A 19,541-nucleotide genomic window follows, 5' to 3' on the forward strand; every position below is an offset into this window, starting at 1 on the left:
AGGGCAGAAAGTGGCAAAAATATCAGTGACGTGACTGAAATGGGCAAACATGAGCAAAAAGGTGGAAAATGGGAATTTAGTGGAATTTAACTGAAATATACAGCTTAAATGGTGAGAAGTTGCAAAAATAGGCCAAAAATTGATAGAAGCAGGATAAAAGTGTCAAAATGGGTTGAAAAGTGACAAAAAGACGTGACAAAAATGGGCCAGAAGTGGCAAATACTGGGAGAAAAGTGACAAAAATAGGGGAATAAGTGGCATTTAATGGCCAAATGCAGTATGAATGAGTGAAAACTGGGTGACAAAAACGCCAAAAAAAAGCAAAAATTTGCAAAAAAACTGGTGAAAAATTGGCAACAACAGGATGAAAGTGGCAAAAAGAAGTGTCCAAAGTGGGCTTAAAGCAGTAAAAATAGATTACAAGTGGCAAAAAAGGGGGAAATTGGTTGGAAATTAGAGCAAACTGTATAACTGTGGGAAACAAACAGATTAATGTGACTTGCAATGGATAATTTCTGGAGTCAAAGTTTCTCTTTTTTATTGGGGGAATAATATTTGAAATTAAGACATAAGAGAGCCACAAATCATCACAAAAGAGCCACATATGGCCCCAGAGCCACAGGTTGAGTATCACTGATCTATACCGTTCGTATAGGATGTCATCGAGTAAATCAAAAGGATCGCATCCATCCCTAAATATTCTGTCTCTCCTAAGCGCTCTTCTCACAACCCGTGCACCAACGTCTACAGGATCTTCTAAGAATGGGCAGGCCATTTTCCAAGAGAACTGATTGGTCAGGAGGCGGTGCTTTTATACTCGCTGATCTCGTATCCAGAAGATAATCGCTCCGGAGCAGGTTAGCCGTTCAGCATAAGTTACCGCGGTGATTTATCCCGGTAAGAAGTGAACCAGTGTCGTACAGAAAATCCAGGGTTAATCCTGAAGTTATCTCGATAAGAGAAAATCCAGCTTCGTCATACAGGCCTCTGGATTTGTCCCCAAGACAACATCATCTAAGCTAACGCGATCGCTAAGGGGTCTCTAGAGACTGCAGACCATGGACATCGTTGAAGACAAGCGGCTTCAAGACATCATCCGGGTCGCCTCTGATGACCCGTACCACAGAACACCTAGGAGGACTACTCCTCCTGCTACTGTCACAAGAATCATGAACTGTATGACAGCTAAAAAGCAGCTAAAGTGGAGCAGCTGGCCCGAGCTACATTTATTAGACTGACCAGAGACCACTGGACATCAGTCAGCTACTTCAGCTACCTCAGGGTAACAGCACACCTGATCATTCACTTCACAACACAGGTTATTTTCTACCTGATGTGTCTGTCTGCTGGGCTCTACTGCAGTTTATAAATATTATTGATCAGTGAATTAAGACACTCTGATTTACAAACCACAGATAAGTTTAAAAACTCTAGTTTGTTTAAGATTTCTTCATTTAAACACCATTCATGTACTAATTTATCTCAACCAAAAATACAAGTAAATGGTGGAATTTTAAATGTTAATTTATAGATTATAGAAATAATAATAATAATAATAATAATTTTTTAGTAAAAAGAGCTTTCAAAGTGCTGTTCATGAGGTTAAAATAATGAAAATAAACACTTGATAATAATAAAGTTTAAAAATCTAAAAATTACTAAAACTAAAGAAATGCTGTGATTAATCATGATTAATGATTGTGATTAATCATGATTAATCACAGCACAGTGATGTGATTAACTTGATTCATTTTTTAAATGAATTAACATCACTAATACATACAAGCATGATTCAAACAAACTCACCTGACTCTGTCGGTCCAAGGATGGCCTCCTTCCGGTCCCTGCTACAGCAGCCTTGGCTCTCATCAGGGAAAGGTGTTTCGGAGAGTACTGGTCCAGTCTGAACATGAAGCTCTGCTCCAAGGAGACTGTAGAAATTCTGCTGAACTCCTCTCTGATCCAACCTGAACACAGATTTTCAAGAAGAACATGAAGAGCTGGTATCTGGTTCAAAATAAAGTGAAGGCACTAACATCCCCAAATGTCATGCTTCTTCCTCTTCTATAAATCCATGCAGGTGCTAAAAACTAGCTAGAAACACCTCTAAGTACTGTGACAGACAGCAGCAATGTGAAACAGAAGACAAAAATCAAGTCTTATCCCAGAAAATGACATCATTCAGTGCTTTAAAACTTATTATGAGGTTTGCCAGGTTTTATGGAGCACCTACCTGAGCTTCACAGAGCAGGGCGGCCATCTTTAACTCACTGAGTGCCATTGACGTTTTTATACGTCATTTAAAAACCGCTTGAGTGCCATTGAGGTATATATACGTCAAAGGGTTTTTTTCTGGCGGCTGGCACTAGGGGGCGCTCTCATGGTCCCTGTGAGTAATTTGGGGGCTTCTGGGATATGTAGTGGGAAAACTACAGTCAGAAGAGAGGGTAGAGCAAAGCATGAAGTGGAGACGCAGGGATGGAGGTAATCTAAGCTAAAAGTTCTAAAATACTCAGTATCGGCACAAAATGCCCCCAAAATACTGAGGGATCAAGTGGCCAGTTTCTCCAGCAGACACTGGAAGAAACTTTAAACTGTTGCGTGAGAAATCAGTTACTCCAGGCATCAGCGTGTTACGAGTCCAGGCATCAGCGTGTTCCTTTATCTGCCTCGGCCGGCCAAGAGGCTAAAGAATGCCGCCAGGTCTCCCCCGTGTACCGGAGAAAAAGGCATCCACTGGCCAGCTTGATACTACAGTGATGACGCTTCAGAGACAGACTTTTCTGACCCAGACTCTGAGGAATGGCTGCCGGATGAGTGGAGCGGATCTTGTTCTCCGTCCCAGAGCGATGGAGGTGAGTTAACGTTAGAAACCCACTGACTATTCAGACAGATTTATCAGATGGAACCATCACTCATGCTCCTGTGATTTCAGAAGCAGACTTGAGAGAAGAGCAAGCCCCATGCAGTTCTACAACACCATCTGATGGCAGAAAAAGAGGTAAGAACAAAAAAAAATCTATATCATAGATTATATATAATATATATAACATATTATAGATTATATTCCTTCTATAATTTACAGGCAGTGCCAGGGGACACGCAAGCAGGAGAGGACGTGGACGTGTCGGGGGTCCCGTGGCGGCCATCCAGTTGTGTTGTGCTGTATTTTGTATTTATTTTTATTTATTCTATTAATTTTACAGTAAAATAACATTTGTAATACAATTTTCAGATGTCTTTTATGTCATTGAAGGCAAAATTATTATTATGCCACGAGATTTCTTGTTGCAGAAAAATCAGTCTCGCAAGATCAATGATGCGCAGACACTTGGAGCAGCAGCTCTTACAGAAAACAATACCAAACTGGAAGTTATAAAAGATCACAAACATGCCCTGGACACTTTAAAACTGTTGGTGAGAGAGCAAATGAGGAAACGGAGCTGATCCGGTATCCATTAAGATGACCGCTCCAACCACCCCCTCGCGTGCGCTACTTGGGCCACACATGATCCATGATCCTCCTTCTCGTCTCACCGTCTGTCAGTCACACATCCATCAGCTGTTGGCTGCGCGTATCATCAGTCAGAAGCTCAACATGTAGCGCAACAGGTCTGCATACTGCAGCGGTAAATGTAGCTAAACAAACTCTGTTTTAGCACCATAGAGTCCACTGTTAGCTCCAAAAAGCGAAGTTAAAGCTTTAGTTATCGCGCCCTGTTTGTTGTATGACAGCAGACAGAGACACACATTAACACACACGCTCATCTGTGCGTCGTGTCCAACACTGTTAAGCTCATATGAGAAAAAAGACCACAAAACGATACAATAATCTATTTCTTTAAATTACAACATGTTATTGGCTTAAAGATTTAGTTTAAGTCTTTAGTTTGATTTTACTGATACAGCTCTTTATAGTTCAGTCTGTTGTAAGCAGTGCTTAAAGTACTTTTAAAATAATCTAAATACTTTTATTATGCATAATTAAGTATAATATTAAAAATAGTCATTGTAATTGTAGCGATGAGAGCATAGTGTAGTAAATTAAAGATTTTGTAGACTGTTAAAATGAAAGGTTTGATTTGAAGAGCATTAAAATGTACAGTTTGAGTCAAAGTTAGACAAAACATACTCTTTGGAAGCATTAATAGCCTATTTAGTACTTAATTCAAACATTTTTGAATAGAGCTGAATGTGTTCTAATTATGACTTTCAGTTGTATAAAGGACATATTATCCACCCATGTACTTTTTTTCCAAAATTTAAAAAGTGTAAAACCTCGTCTCGTCTCGTGAGATAAGTGTCTCGTCACACCCCTACTGTTCTGCTTGACAGACTCTCTTTCACAAAAATGCATTTTTCTCAGCTTTCTAGAAAACAAGTGGTCTTTTTGGTGAAACTAGTCTCTATTCAACTTCAGATAAATCAACAACGGAACAAGCTGCGAATAGGGATGCACCGATCCACCTTTTCTGGTCCCGATACTGATTCCGATACCGATACTGATCCGATACCAGTGTTAAAAGAACACCTGCATGCCCTACTGTAAGATAAGACTGCCAATTGTTTAAAAGGCAAAAAATAGGTACATATAGATAACTGAAGTTGATATCTATTTAAACTATAAAGTGTTTAAATTTTTACCAGCAGTTTGGTAAAAACAATGCTTTAGAACTTACAGAAATTACGATTCAATTGTAAACTTTTATACTCAGTAGACTGGTAATGCAGCAACAAAACAAAGAAAGTGCATCAGAGGTAACATTCCAGTACAAAACTGTATTACACACGTGTTTTTAACCACATACTGTAAACAAAGTGACAGTTCTGTGAGAAAATAGTGCAAACACCCTTGTAAAAAAGGCTTAGAGCTGGTTGCCTGGATCGGCACCACGGATCGGCCCTTTCCCACCGATACTCGATCCAGCTTTGAGGGGCTGGATCGGGCCGTTACAGATACCAGGATCGGTATCTGTGCATCCCTAGCTGCAAACAAACGTTTTTTTCCATGATGAAATAAGGAGTTTCCTCTTTCATTTGAGGTATTTGGTATTAGTAAAAAAAAAAAAAAAAAATATATATATATATATATATATATATATATATATATATATATATATATATATATATATATATATTCTGTGGGTCTTGAAAGATGACTTAAAATGGCCAAAAACGCTGGCACAAGTCACTTTCCATTTTATAAAAGGGCTGGCACTCAATGAGTTAACATCATCAGCTGGGGGGCTACCACTCACCACCTCAAGCCTTTCATAGAGAAGTTTAGACCATCTTTAACATCATCAGCTGGGGGGCTACCACTCACCACCTCAAGCCTTTCATAGAGAAGTTTAGACCATCTTTAACATCATCAGCTGGGGGGCTACCACTCACCACCTCAAGCCTTTCATAGAGAAGTTTAGACCATCTTTAACATCATCAGCTGGGGGGCTACCACTCACCACCTCAAGCCTTTCATAGAGAAGTTTAGACCATCTTTAACATCATCAGCTGGGGGGCTACCACTCACCACCTCAAGCCTTTCATAGAGAAGTTGAGGCCATCTTTTCATGGATCGTCGTTGTTCCTCAGCAGTGTTTGGGATTCCACCTGGCAGGGTCAATCTGAGGATCTGGGTCTCTTCGATAGCGCTGGCTACTGAGCATGAGCAGACATCACCACAGCCATGGGTGAGCAGAACTGCAGGACAACAACAAAGACTTTCTTTAAGGAAAGAACAGATCACTTTCTTATAGATAATTGTAAAAGCTTATGATAATTCATGTTCTTTCTATGTGAAGTGTTCAGTGACAACTCACACGCATTTTTAAAACTAATCCTAGATTGATAGAGAAACCATTAAAAAGCTTTTAACTGAACTGAATTTGAGGGCCATACTCATATTAAAGAGGAAAACACACCAATATCAACTTTATTACTAGCAGGCAGAGGTTTCCTAATTCTAACATTTAACGCACATAAACACACAATAATGCTTCATGTATGTGTGGTGAATGCTCTCTTTATTTCCATTAGCTGTGTTTTGGCCTGACAGCTTAGAGCCTCACTAGGTGCTATGCAGTTTGTCTCAACAACAGTCTGAAAACTGCTGCAAAATCCTGGTCTTGAACAGAACATGCTGGACGTTTAGGAAATTTAGAGAACACTGACCATGCCAGCACATTTGAGAGTTCATCTGTTCATAAACCAGCACGTTTGAGAGTTCATCTGTTCATAAACCAGCATGTTTGAGAGTTCATCTGTTCATAAACCAGCACGTTTGAGAGTTCTTCTGTTCATAAACCAGCATGTTTGAGATTCATCTGTTCATAAACCAGCACGTTTGAGATTCATCTGTTTATAAACCAGCACGTTTGAGATTCATCTGTTCATAAACCAGCACGTTTGAGATTCATCTGTTTATAAACCAGCACGTTTGAGAGTTCATCTGTTCATAAACCAGCACGTTTGAGAGTTCATCTGTTCATAAACCAGCATGTTTGAGAGTTCATCTGTTCATAAACCAGCATGTTCATAAACCAGCACGTTTGAGAGTTCATCTGTTCATAAACCAGCACGTTTGAGAGTTCATCTGTTCATAAACCAGCACGTTTGAGAGTTCATCTGTTCATAAACCAGCACGTTTGAGATTCATCTGTTCATAAACCAGCACGTTTGAGATTCATCTGTTTATAAACCAGCACGTTTGAGAGTTCATCTGTTCATAAACCAGCACGTTTGAGAGTTCATCTGTTCATAAACCAGCATGTTTGAGAGTTCATCTGTTCATAAACCAGCATGTTTGAGAGTTCATCTGTTCATAAACCAGCATGTTTGAGAGTTCATCTGTTCATAAACCAGCATGTTCATAAACCAGCACGTTTGAGAGTTCATCTGTTCATAAACCAGCACGTTTGAGAGTTCATCTGTTCATAAACCAGCACGTTTGAGAGTTCATCTGTTCATAAACCAGCACGTTTGAGAGTTCATCTGTTCATAAACCAGCACGTTTGAGAGTTCTTCTGTTCATAAACCAGCATGTTTGAGATTCATCTGTTCATAAACCAGCACGTTTGAGATTCATCTGTTCATAAACCAGCACGTTTGAGATTCATCTGTTTATAAACCAGCACGTTTGAGAGTTCATCTGTTCATAAACCAGCATGTTTGAGAGTTCATCTGTTCATAAACCAGCATGTTCATAAACCAGCACGTTTGAGAGTTCATCTGTTCATAAACCAGCACGTTTGAGAGTTCATCTGTTCATAAACCAGCACGTTTGAGAGTTCATCTGTTCATAAACCAGCACGTTTGAGATTCATCGTTTCATAAACCATCAGGTTTGAGATTCATCTGTTTATAAACCAGCACGTTTGAGAGTTCATCTGTTCATAAACCAGCACGTTTGAGAGTTCATCTGTTCATAAACCAGCATGTTTGAGAGTTCATCTGTTCATAAACCAGCATGTTCATAAACCAGCACGTTTGAGAGTTCATCTGTTCATAAACCAGCACGTTTGAGAGTTCATCTGTTCATAAACCAGCACGTTTGAGAGTTCATCTGTTCATAAACCAGCACGTTTGAGAGTTCATCTGTTCATAAACCAGCACGTTTAGACTTTTGGAGCCCTTTAAATACTAACATTGACAGAATAAACTAGTCACCAGCAGCTTAAATATTCAGTCCTAGCTGACTATCCTCTCAGAAATGTGACCAAACCATGAATAGCCATGCTAATCGCTGTGTTTTCTCTGCCCTGCCATAGCGTCGTCGTAGAAGCTCCTAGAATGAGCCCATAAAACACCTGAACACCCCCGTCTTTGTGCTCCTAACGAGCCTGTTTAAATGTAAAACCACTCAGCATTAACAGACATAAACACACAGAGCCGTTTGATCTTTTCTAGCTCAAACACGGACCTTACCAGCACGCCTTCACGTTTGGCTGTTTTACTGACATGTTCAAACTAAGCCTGGGCCCCGTTCCTCGTACCTGGCTAACTCAGTTAGCTGGATAATTTCAGGATAACCTGACGTCATGTCAGGCTTGTTCCGTGCCTCGAAGCAGGTTAAGCTAAATCACTATGGCAACAGATCAATAAACTTAAACCTGCTCCAGGGCAGGCAAACACACATCTAAATTAATAGCTGCTCTGTTTGTGTGAAAAATGTCGCTTTCCTTACTATTGGCCATGAATTATGACAGACAATCGGGATTTCCGTGATCTACACTGCTCCCGTTTTATGTAGAACGGGCACGCGCAGGTATCCTGATCACGCATGCCTGGTTCCAGTTAACGTCACTGATTTAGCGGATTCAGCCGTGGAGGAACGGACTTAGCCAGCCTTCAGTCATCAGGTAACTGAACCAGGCTAACAGGACATTAGCTCTGATTATCTGAACCACGTCGACGGGCCCTGATCTTCACCGCGGAGCTGTAATGGCTGCTGGGTTTTTACTGCCTATTTCGGACTACCGTTTCTTCTTTCAGCAAATTCGACGCGTTCCTCCAGAGTGTTAAAGAGGCTGGGGTGAATAATGGCGGAGAAAGTGTCTGCGTAACTGTATGTGGACATGATCGTCAGAAAACAGCCTTCAGTAGCTTGTCTGCGGTGTAAATCGTAGCGGAGTTTATAGTGATTAAAACGACATTTAGAAAGAGGAGCAAGTCTTCAGAATCAAATAATGAGCATAAAGCTTAAAGTCAAACTGCACCCTGGCCGTAATGTCGACAATAAAGACTAAAAACCAGAACTTACTTCGGTGCTACCGGCAGAACCAGCGTTCACACCGCCGCTGTGTTCAGAAGTGAAGGGAGCTGTCTGATGCAATCCGAACCGACGTTGTCTGATTCAACAGCGCATGCGCGGATTCAAATCGCAAACCTTTATTCGGTTAACATTTACGGTTTCATTCAGGTTACAGTGGTACATCAGAAAACACGGACGTAGAATGAGAAAAATCATTTTAAGATGATCTTTCTGCACACAGTTAATTGATAAGATGATTAAAATGACTATTTTTATTAGAATATTTAGTTTTTCATCAAATCTTAAATGACCATAGTACAAATTCTGACGGTAACCTCAATAAATAATATGATTACCAAAAGGTTTATTTTAGTGAACAAGTAGATGTTAAAATGTCCACAAGTACTACTACTAGACTGCTTTTAGCTTCACTAGACCAGTGGTTCTCAATCTTTTTTCAGTCATGTACCCCTAAACAGCGCAAAGCTTTTTGGCCAAAAAGAAAGACATTAAAGAGAGCTGTGATAGCCGTCTGATTTATCAAACTTTGTAACTGATAAACAATTTTAAATTACAAATATTTTTTCAAACATTTTAAATGTTAAAAATGCATCACTAAATTCATGGCAAAGTCTCTCATCACTAAATGTGCGAATTCAAATTAATGTAGTGAAAACAGTGAGTGGAAAGGCTTTAAACCATTAAACCCAGAGGTGTGCAAAACTCTGCCCAGCTGCAGCAGGCTCTCTGGAACTATTTGGGAATATAAACACTGAGCTAGAAAGAACTAAAAACCTGTAAATATTTAACTAATTATAAAAAGACAGCTTAGTGCCCCTTTTTGAGATCATAATAAAGATCTCTTCTCAAACTGAAATCAGGAACTTAGTTATAGCTCAGCATTTATTCACAAAAAGGTCCTTACACTGCAGGTGCAAATTTTTCGTTGAAAACATTCACACTAAATATTTACTTTTTTTAACCTGTAGCGAGTCAGTGCAGGCTTCCACACCTGCAACATCACCTAATTTTGCAGCGCAAAATTGCTGTGGATATCTTTTCAAAGTTTCGCTGCGACGAGCGCACATGGTGGTGGTGCTGATTTTTAAGGCAGACAGAGGAACAAAAGCGTCCTCCTCTCTAACACCACCTGATGTTTGTCCTCTCCTCACATCTGTCTGTATCAGTGCTTGTGTTTTTGCCTCATGTAGCCTGGTAGAGAGGGAGACAGGGAGCAGGCAGCCAGACACGTCCACATGAGCGCAAATACGGTACTCACACAGCTGGAGCTGTTTCTGAACTAACAGGCCTTTATTCCAGTGAAATATTTACCAACACAGTCTCCTCTGACCTCAGACATACGATTATAAATGCTCCGGATCAACCAGCTCTCTGAAATGACTCCTCTGACCAGTCTGAAACACGACCAGGTGAGCCAGTCTGTGCGCTGTGGAGAGAGTTAACTCCTTTCACCGTGACCCTCAGCTGTGTCCTATTACTCTTACTGATCATATCTGACATAAAATGAATGAAAAGTCAGTCCCTCCTCTTACAAACTTGGCTGGCACAGTGAATGAAACAGTGAAACTAAACGGCACTGATGTCCTGGCTGTGCGTAAAAGTGCCGCGTCACGCACGGAGTGAAGGACAGAGAGGGAAAAACCTCCTTTTATATCCGCTCCAGTAAATATCACTGTTTATCAGAGGACAGAGAAAACACACGGCAGACGTTCGCAGCACCAATGTGGTTTTAGAAAGTAATATACTGGCAACATCGTGTCGCTCCAGACACGCATAAAAAGGCATTATTTTTCTCAAATAGCCTGAATATATTTTAAAATCTCAAGTACCCCCTGGAGTGCCTTCACCTACCCCCATTTGAGAACCACTGCACTAGACCATCACAGAGATCTGGTCTGGACCATGGACTAAACCCCTTATCTTATTAGGGACTGTTTCAGACTTTTTCACATGGCTGGTTTTATTTACTCCAGGTTTGTGGTTTTATTTTTGAGGCTTCCATGTCACTATGTGCTGTTTTAACTTTATTTTGAATCTTCTTCGGGTTACGTGCCTGGTATCTGCGTTGTGATTGGTTGTTTTAAATACTCGTCAGTTGAGTGGGCGGGGCCAGTAGTCGGTTTGAAAATCACAGAGAGGAGATGTGTATGAGGGGCCGTCAGGGACATTATTCAGGATTACCATTCACACACACACACACACACACACATATAAAACAAAACGTATTCACACACTATAGTAAAAACCTCACACTAATAAGTGAAATGCTTTCACACACACTACTGATATGTTCTGCTCTCTCACACACACTACTAAAACGCTCTCACACACACTGCTGAAACGCTCTCACACACACTACTGAAACGCTCTCACACACACTACTGAAACGCTCTCATACACACTACTGAAACGCTCTCACACACACTACTGAAACGCTCTCACACACACTACTGAAACGCTCTCACACACACTACTGAAACGCTCTCATACACACTACTGAAACGCTCTCACACACACTACTGAAACGCTCTCACACACACTACTGAAACGCTCTCACACACACTACTAAAACGCTCTCACACACACTGCTGAAACGCTCTCATACACACTACTGAAACGCTCTCACACACACTACTAAAACGCTCTCACACACACTACTAAAACGCTCTCACACACACTACTGAAACGCTCTCATACACACTACTAAAACGCTCTCACACACACTGCTGAAACGCTCTCACACACACTACTAAAACGCTCTCACACACACTACTAAAACGCTCTCACACACACTGCTGAAACGCTCTCACACACACTACTAAAACGCTCTCACACACACTACTGAAACGCTCTCATACACACTACTAAAACGCTCTCACACACACTACTGAAACGCTCTCATACACACTACTGAAACGCTCTCACACACACTACTGAAACGCTCTCACACACACTACTGAAACGCTCTCATACACACTACTGAAACGCTTTCATACACACTACTGAAACGCTCTCATACACACTACTGAAACGCTCTCATACACACTACTGAAACGCTCTCATACACACTACTGAAACGCTCTCATACACACTACTGAAACGCTCTCATACACACTACTGAAACGCTTTCATACACACTACTGAAACGCTCTCATACACACTACTGAAACGCTCTCATACACACTACTGAAACGCTCTCATACACTACTGAAACGCTCTCATACACACTACTGAAACGCTCTCATACACACTACTGAAACGCTCTCATACACACTACTGAAACGCTCTCATACACACTACTGAAACGCTCTCATACACACTACTGAAACGCTCTCACACACACTACTGAAACGCTCTCACACACACTACTGAAACGCTCTCATACACACTACTAAAACGCTCTCATACACACTACTGAAACGCTCTCATACACACTACTAAAACGCTCTCATACACACTACTGAAACGCTCTCATACACACTACTAAAACGCTCTCATACACACTACTAAAACGCTCTCACACACACTACTGAAACGCTCTCACAAACCCTACTGAAACGCTCTCATACACACTACTGACGACGCTCTCATACACTGACGTTTCAGTGTCACAGGAAGACGTTTCAGTACAACAGGAAGACGTTTCAGTGTCACAGGAAGACGTTTCAGTACAACAGGAAGACGTTTCAGTACAACAGGAAGACGTTTCAGTACAAAAGGAAGACGTTTCAGTGTCACAGGAAGACGTTTCAGTACAACAGGAAGACGTTTCAGTACAAAAGGAAGACGTTTCAGTGTCACAGGAAGACGTTTCAGTACAACAGGAAGACGTTTCAGTACAACAGGAAGACGTTTCAGTACAAAAGGAAGACGTTTCAGTGTCACAGGAAGACGTTTCAGTACAACAGGAAGACGTTTCAGTACAACAGGAAGACGTTTCAGTACAAAAGGAAGACGTTTCAGTGTCACAGGAAGACGTTTCAGTACAACAGGAAGACGTTTCAGTACAACAGGAAGACGTTTCAGTGCAACAGGAAGACGTTTCAGTACAAAAGGAAGACGTTTCAGTGTCACAGGAAGACGTTTCAGTACAACAGGAAGACGTTTCAGTACAACAGGAAGACGTTTCAGTGCAACAGGAAGACGTTTCAGTGCAACAGGAAGACATTTCAGTTCAACAGGAAGGCATTTCAGCTCACCAGGAAGACGTTTCAGTGTCACAGGAAGACGTTTCAGTGTCACAGGAAGACGTTTCAGTGTAACAGGAAGACGTTTCAGTGCAACAGATTTTTTTTCAGTGTAACACGAAGGCGTTTCAGTGTCACAGGAAGACGTTTCAGTGTAACAGGAAGACGTTTCAGTACAACAGGAAGACGTTTCAGTACAACAGGAAGACGTTTCAGTGTCACAGGAAGACGTTTCAGTACAACAGGAAGACGTTTCAGTGTCACAGGACGACTTTTCAGTGCAACAGGAAGACGTTTCAGTACAACAGGAAGACGTTTCAGTGTCACAGGATGACTTTTCAGTGCAACAGGAAGACGTTTCAGTACAACAGGAAGACGTTTCAGTGTCACAGGACGACTTTTCAGTGCAACAGGAAGACGTTTCAGTACAACAGGAAGACGTTTCATGTGACCATGAAATGGCCAGTCCACTTGGAAAGAATTTCTTTGGCACGGTTGTCAAAGGCATCCAAGCTGAAGGGTTTTGGAATCATAGATTGTGTGTTTGACCACACTGCAACATCTCTGGAGGAAGGCTTTCCCATTCTGAACACTTCACCAAGCAGCTGTGTTCTCTAAGAGAAGGTCCCACCGAGATTTGAACTCGGATCACTGGATTCAAAGTCCAGCATGCTAACCATTACACCATGGGACCATGAGCCCTGTCACCTGTTGTAGACAGGAATGGGATCCTGGCAATATGGCAGTGAATTGTTGATGAGCCCACCAGGATGACAGTTCCTCCAAAGTGGTTCTGTCTGCGCGTTTTGGCAGATTTTCAATGTTGAGTCACTCTTTGTCCAATCTTGGAACAGACTTAAATCAGCATGTCCCAGCAGTGAGGTGTAAAAGCACTCCAGTGTCTGAAAGAAGCCTCCAAGGCTATATTTGCCAGAGCAGGCTGTGGTGAGACGTGCTCATGAAGTCAGAATGGCCGAGCAGTCCAAGGCTCTGTGTTCAGGTCGCAGTCTCCTCTGGAGGCGTGGGCTTGAATCCCACTTCTGACACTATGTTCTTGTCCCTCTCGGTGTTGTCTGAAACCTGAAACACAGCTTCAGCGTGTCACAACATCTTGGGCGTCAGAGGACATGCTAACAAGAATCTGTAAAACTAACAAGACAGCTGGAGCAGTTCATAATGTGTGCTCACACTCAACGAAAGCATGCCTGGGCTGTGCTCAGCCTGATTTCTACATATACACAAAGCTTTAATGGAACATTTGGCATAGTGTTCTCAGATTCAGCAGTGTTGCTGTCCTTGTTGTTTAGTCCACCCAGCAAGGTCTGGCGTTTCATTCTCTGCTCTGTTCCACAGGTATTTGTTTTCATATGTCTGATGTCCTTTTGCCGTCACTTTGACATGTGTCCATGTCCCAGTACATGGAAGGGAATACAGCCTCTTCACTGGTTCCATGGTGTAATGGTCAGCACTCTGGACTCTGAATCCAGCGATCCCAGTTCAAATCTCGGTGGGACCTTACTTTAAGAAATAACAAGGAGTTTCTTAATTATTTCAATTTAAAGTTAGGCAGTTAGACAGTTAGACAGTGGATGTGACACATTTGAGAAGGCTTTTATTCTGAAATTCCACTTCAGTTTGCCTTGTTACTGTGCCACATGCATTGTGGGGTTGCCAACTATCAATCTAAGGTGGAATGACTCTGTGGCAACAGGGAGTTTCTTAATTATTTCAAAATATTTCAAATTTTTCAACTACTTCAAATAATTATTTTATTATGAAATTCCACATCAGACAACCTTGACATGGTGCCAATCCAAGCCTACAGCAGCATAACTATCTAAAACATAACTTTAAAATAGTTTTTAACAGAATTGATCCTGTTTTTATTTCATCTGTATGGGCTCTAGTAACTTTAACACTTGTTGGTTATTGCACACTGCACAAGAAGACTTGTAATCTCTGTTCAAAGTCTTTCACATTATTTCTGACTGTACATCATTATGAAGGTGATAATACATATGCATTCAAACATATTTCATGTCAATATACAGTATACTTTTGCTGAGAATAAGCTGTTACAATCCTCCACACCACTTCTTCTGTAGTTCCTTTTAAGTCCACAAGATGGGGATGCAAGCAAACCTGGACCAGGCTTGAAATCTTCACAGCAGTATCCCATGAAGCCACAGACAGCTGTGTGTCAGTGTGTGTTTGGATAAGAGGACACATACAAACAAGTGAGCTGAACTGAATACCATCTGCACCCAAAACATTAGAATAAGTGTGCACTGTTCCTGCACTCATAAATTAAACATGTGGGGAAAGTGGATCAATCAAATCTTAAAAATACATCAGAAATATAACTTAGACTTTTTTTTGTAACACTTAAAGTGTGTGCTCATCATAGATTCATTTCATGTAAATCATGTGTCTTTAAATTACTATCATTATTTTCAGTGAAGTCATTAGGGCTGTCTTTGACTAACCACTTACACAGTGGAAATTGGTCAGATTTTTTCTAGTCAACTAATTGGGAATAACAGGGAGGAGAAGTGTCAAAATATACATTTAAATAACACAACAGGTTTAAAACGGTGACAATAAATACAGATAAACAAGAAAATGATACCTCTGATAATTCTAATCAGTGTTTTAAGTGGGCTTCTAAATTTTGCCCCTTGGCGTAGTGGGACTTCTTCCAGCGTACCGGTGTTCTGTCAGTTTTTGCTACCAATCAAAAATTGCTACTTTGTGATGCACCCTACGCCATCAGCGTCACGCCCATAAGGGTTAGGGTAGTCGATAGGTAGCAAAATCTGACAAGGAAGCAAAATCTGACAGAACACCGGCACTTCTTACCAGTTTGCTGGGACGCTCTCCTGTCCTGTCCACAGCTGACAGCTTTAATGGGTGATTCATGACAGCATCTAAAAAGATGCATTCTGTGGCACACGCTGCTGTGTACTGTGACGTTTTTATCTGTACACAAATCCAGGTGAACTCACCTGCCACTGTTGGAGGAAACCAGAGATTAAATCATTCACCTCTTCTGGACAGTGACCCAACGCGCAAGCACAGCACCTCCGCTTAGGAGCTTGATGCTCCACTGACACCTGCTGGTACTGCCACTGAATGAGACATCAATAACAATATTCAATAACAGTATTCAAAATGACCGACCAGACTGTTGGTGAAAGGATCAGGGCTGTAGTTTTGCTTAAAGAACAACTGACTCACTGACAAAGGCAAAAAGCCTGGCAGTGGTGTGCACAGACTTTTTCAAGGGCAGGGGCGAAAAGAAGAAAAAGGGCACATACAGCACATTCTCGCCACTGAAGAGGGCACTAAGTTTGGCGTGTTTTCGAGGGCACTTTAGACATGTTTATATGTTCTACAAATGACACATTATATAGCCTTAAAACAGACTGACTAGACAGACTACTCAGTTAGTTTGTAGTCAGGATCAGCATCCACAAGAACTGTGTAGATTCAACGTTGGACTGTGAAGAACACAGAAATAAAAAAATAAATAAATCCCTAGGGGGTCTGGGGGTCTTCACCCAGAACATTTTCAATGAAGTAGATGCCATTTCCTGTATTCTAGTGCATTTTAACACCATATTAGCACCAGATAATCCAAACTGGTTCTGTGAGATACAGTTCTGGATCAATATAGATCAAAAAAGGGCCCAACATAAAAGTCATTGCAACAGTAATGTTTCATAGTATTTCTTGGTCCTAATGTTCTGTTGGAGTTTAGCGTTTGGTTTAGCGTTTTCTTCACCCAAAAGGGCAGTTTAGTGTGTTTTGCCAACGTGTGTTTTTCAACAGTTGGGCCACAAGGGGGGGCAACTAGACCTTTACCATTTTGCTCACATGGACCATCAAGGAGGTGATTTAATCTGTTAAAAATCTTGTAGCCAGTGGCTCTCTCACTGACCTCGACATCGTAGATTTATGAAAGCGTGTCGGTCTCCGTGCTGGCAGCACAGAGAGGCTGCTGCAGGTGTTTCAGTAAACAGGTCGGCATGCAGAAGCCTTTGGACAGTGAGCCTATTTTATGTTGTTCTAATCATGTCTGCACACTGATGCCAAAATTGTTGTTTTATTTCCTGTTTTTTCGTAACAGGTTCGATTTTATGTGGAATTTCGTATCAGTCCAAGGTGACTGATGATTCAAAACAGTTCCCGCTGCTTCCACCTCGCTTGCTCACCACTGAAACCTCGCTGTAAACGCCAAAGTTTGCTCATTTATCATGTGGATATCAACCATGGAAATATAACAGAGAGATGGTGAATGATGGTAATGTCAGCGCCTGTTGCTTTACTCTCTTTTGCTCACTACTCTCTCTTGTTCGCTTCTCTCTCTCTCTTGCTCGCCTCTCTCTCTCTCTCTCTCTCTCTCGTTGTTTCTATGATATCAGTCATGGAAATATAACAGATGAAGGCATATGTTTGTAGTCTACTCACAGGTCATAACAGAGACTGAATTAAAAAGCTGTTCTCCATCTCTCCAGCTTGTCTCAGTGCTGTGATGCATGAGCGTGTGCTGTATGAAGCTCTGTGTCAGGATGGATCCAGCGGGGTTTTAAAGGAGTGACGGACAACAAAAAAGTCCAGCGCAGCCTCTGGTTTGTGCTTATGTGCAAACAGTCGACTACTGGTTGTAATCACACACCCAAGCATCCACTCTTTCATTAAAAACAGACGTTGTCCAGTTCAGCGGAGGGCAACACAGCTGCCTGGATGTGACCACTCTGAAACCACACACACACACACACACAGCCACACCCCCTAGCATTATGGCGATGAACTGCAGAGCGACACGTTCCCTCGACACAGAGCTTCGAATGGTCAACGATGACATCGCATCGACAGCGTACCTACACCATGGATGCAACGCAGAAGCATAAATCAGGGGTCCGTTCGAATAGTCCGTTTTGCTAAGGAAGGTTCCTAACTGAGTGAAACGACCCGGAAGCATTTTAGTGTCAGCCATGATAAAGGCCGTTTGTTATTTACTTTATTACCTCCTTTAGCCTAGGAAACACTGGACCATCCTTTACTCATCAGAACACGTGAATAACTTGACTGTAACTTTACTAACCCCGATTTAAACCGTAAAATTCAGTCAAACGTATAATACACGTGATAAACAGAAGGCAGTAGGGATGAACAGAGGAATATTACAGACATGAAAACTATCATCCAACTTACGATAACCATTTAATTTCTTCTCATTTCCATTTTATTCAAACAGTAAACCGATCAGTCAGTATTTTAAAATGTGTTTGTTTTGCTATTTTGAAATATTAAAGTCAATGTGATAAGTTTGTAAATCACAACTAATTAAAGGGATACAGTCGGCATGTTGCCATATTGTGAATATTAGATCTATCATCATAATTACACAGGGAATTATAGAGCTTTTCACATAACGGAAAGGAAGATGGAACCAGAGTAGACTCTGTGCTAAAAGTATCGGAGACGAGAAAATTAAAGAAAAAATGGATAGGCAGGGAATAAAGCAAAACAATCTAATATGGTTGTGAAATAAAAGGACTTGAACATCATTCATCTAGTCATCCTGACTGAGCAGAAAGTTCAGATTAAGAGAAAAGTTTCTGCTGTTCTGGACGTTTACAGTCACAGTTCCTCTTCCTGAAGAGTGGTTTAAGCGTCAGTTTCATTTGGGTTCCTGCTCATGTTGGCATTGAAGGGAATGAGCATACAGATATACCTGCAAAACAGGCATTAAAAATACAAAAGGTTGATTTACAAATCACTCTTAGTAAATCAGAAGCGAAATCATTCATCAACAATCACACTCAACAAACATGGCAGGAATACTGGGACGTCAATGACACAGGAAGACACTTAAACAGTATACAACAACAGGTCAGAGAGGGTAGGGAAACGTTCACTACTCTTAGAGAAGAAGCCATAATCACACCACTCAGAACAGGACACACACTCCATGTTATAGGGACACACACTCCATGTTATAGGGACACACACTCCATGTTATAGGGACACACACTCCATGTTATAGGGACACACACTCCATGTTATAGGCAAACACACTCCATGTTATAGGGACACACACTCCATGTTATAGGCAAACACACTCCATGTTATAGGGACACACACTCCATGTTATAGGCAAACACACTCCATGTTATAGGGACACACACTCCATGTTATAAAGATACACACTCCATGTTATAGGGACACACACTCCATGTTATAGGGACACACACTCCATGTTATAGGGACACACACTCCATGTTATAGGGACACACACTCCATGTTATAGGGACACACACTCCATGTTATAAAGATACACACTCCATGTTATAGGGACACATACTCCATGTTATAGGGACACACACCCCATGTTATAGGGACACACACTCCATGTTATAGGGACACACACTCCATGTTATAGGGACACACACTCCATGTTATAGGGACACACACTCCATGTTATAGGGACACACACTCCATGTTATAAAGATACACACTCCATGTTATAGGGACACACACTCCATGTTATAGGGACACACACTCCATGTTATAGGGAC

At 41.4% G+C, this 19,541-nt stretch overlaps 1 protein-coding gene, 1 long non-coding RNA gene and 3 other non-coding genes across 5 annotated transcripts in view; 3 read left to right on the forward strand and 2 right to left on the reverse strand.

Moving 5' to 3' along the window:
* LOC121505756 (transcription factor ETV6-like) overlaps positions 1 to 791 on the forward strand; it is a 60,903-nt gene extending 60,112 nt beyond the window's left edge. Inside the window, exon 4 of the mRNA XM_041781310.1 lies at positions 751 to 791. Within this exon, the coding sequence (XP_041637244.1) occupies positions 751 to 791 (41 nt within the window). The remainder of the gene's footprint in view (positions 1 to 750) is intronic.
* Positions 792 to 1,812: 1,021 nt separating this feature from the next.
* Positions 1,813 to 8,798, reverse strand: LOC121505741. The gene is made up of 3 exons (XR_005991584.1): positions 8,759 to 8,798; positions 5,531 to 5,700; positions 1,813 to 1,967 (listed from the first exon to the last, which is right to left on the reverse strand). It is a non-coding gene; the product is annotated as an uncharacterized LOC121505741 (long non-coding RNA).
* A 4,781-nt stretch (positions 8,799 to 13,579) lies between these two features.
* Positions 13,580 to 13,651, reverse strand: trnaq-uug. The gene has a single exon. It is a non-coding gene; the product is annotated as a tRNA-Gln (tRNA).
* Positions 13,652 to 13,920: 269 nt separating this feature from the next.
* trnal-cag lies at positions 13,921 to 14,003 on the forward strand. Its single transcript has one exon. It is a non-coding gene; the product is annotated as a tRNA-Leu (tRNA).
* Positions 14,004 to 14,401: 398 nt separating this feature from the next.
* trnaq-cug lies at positions 14,402 to 14,473 on the forward strand. Its single transcript has one exon. It is a non-coding gene; the product is annotated as a tRNA-Gln (tRNA).
* The last annotated feature ends 5,068 nt before the right edge of the window (positions 14,474 to 19,541 follow it).

Source organism: Cheilinus undulatus, linkage group 23 (assembly GCF_018320785.1).
Source record: "Cheilinus undulatus linkage group 23, ASM1832078v1, whole genome shotgun sequence".
Lineage (NCBI taxonomy): Eukaryota > Metazoa > Chordata > Actinopteri > Labriformes > Labridae > Cheilinus > Cheilinus undulatus.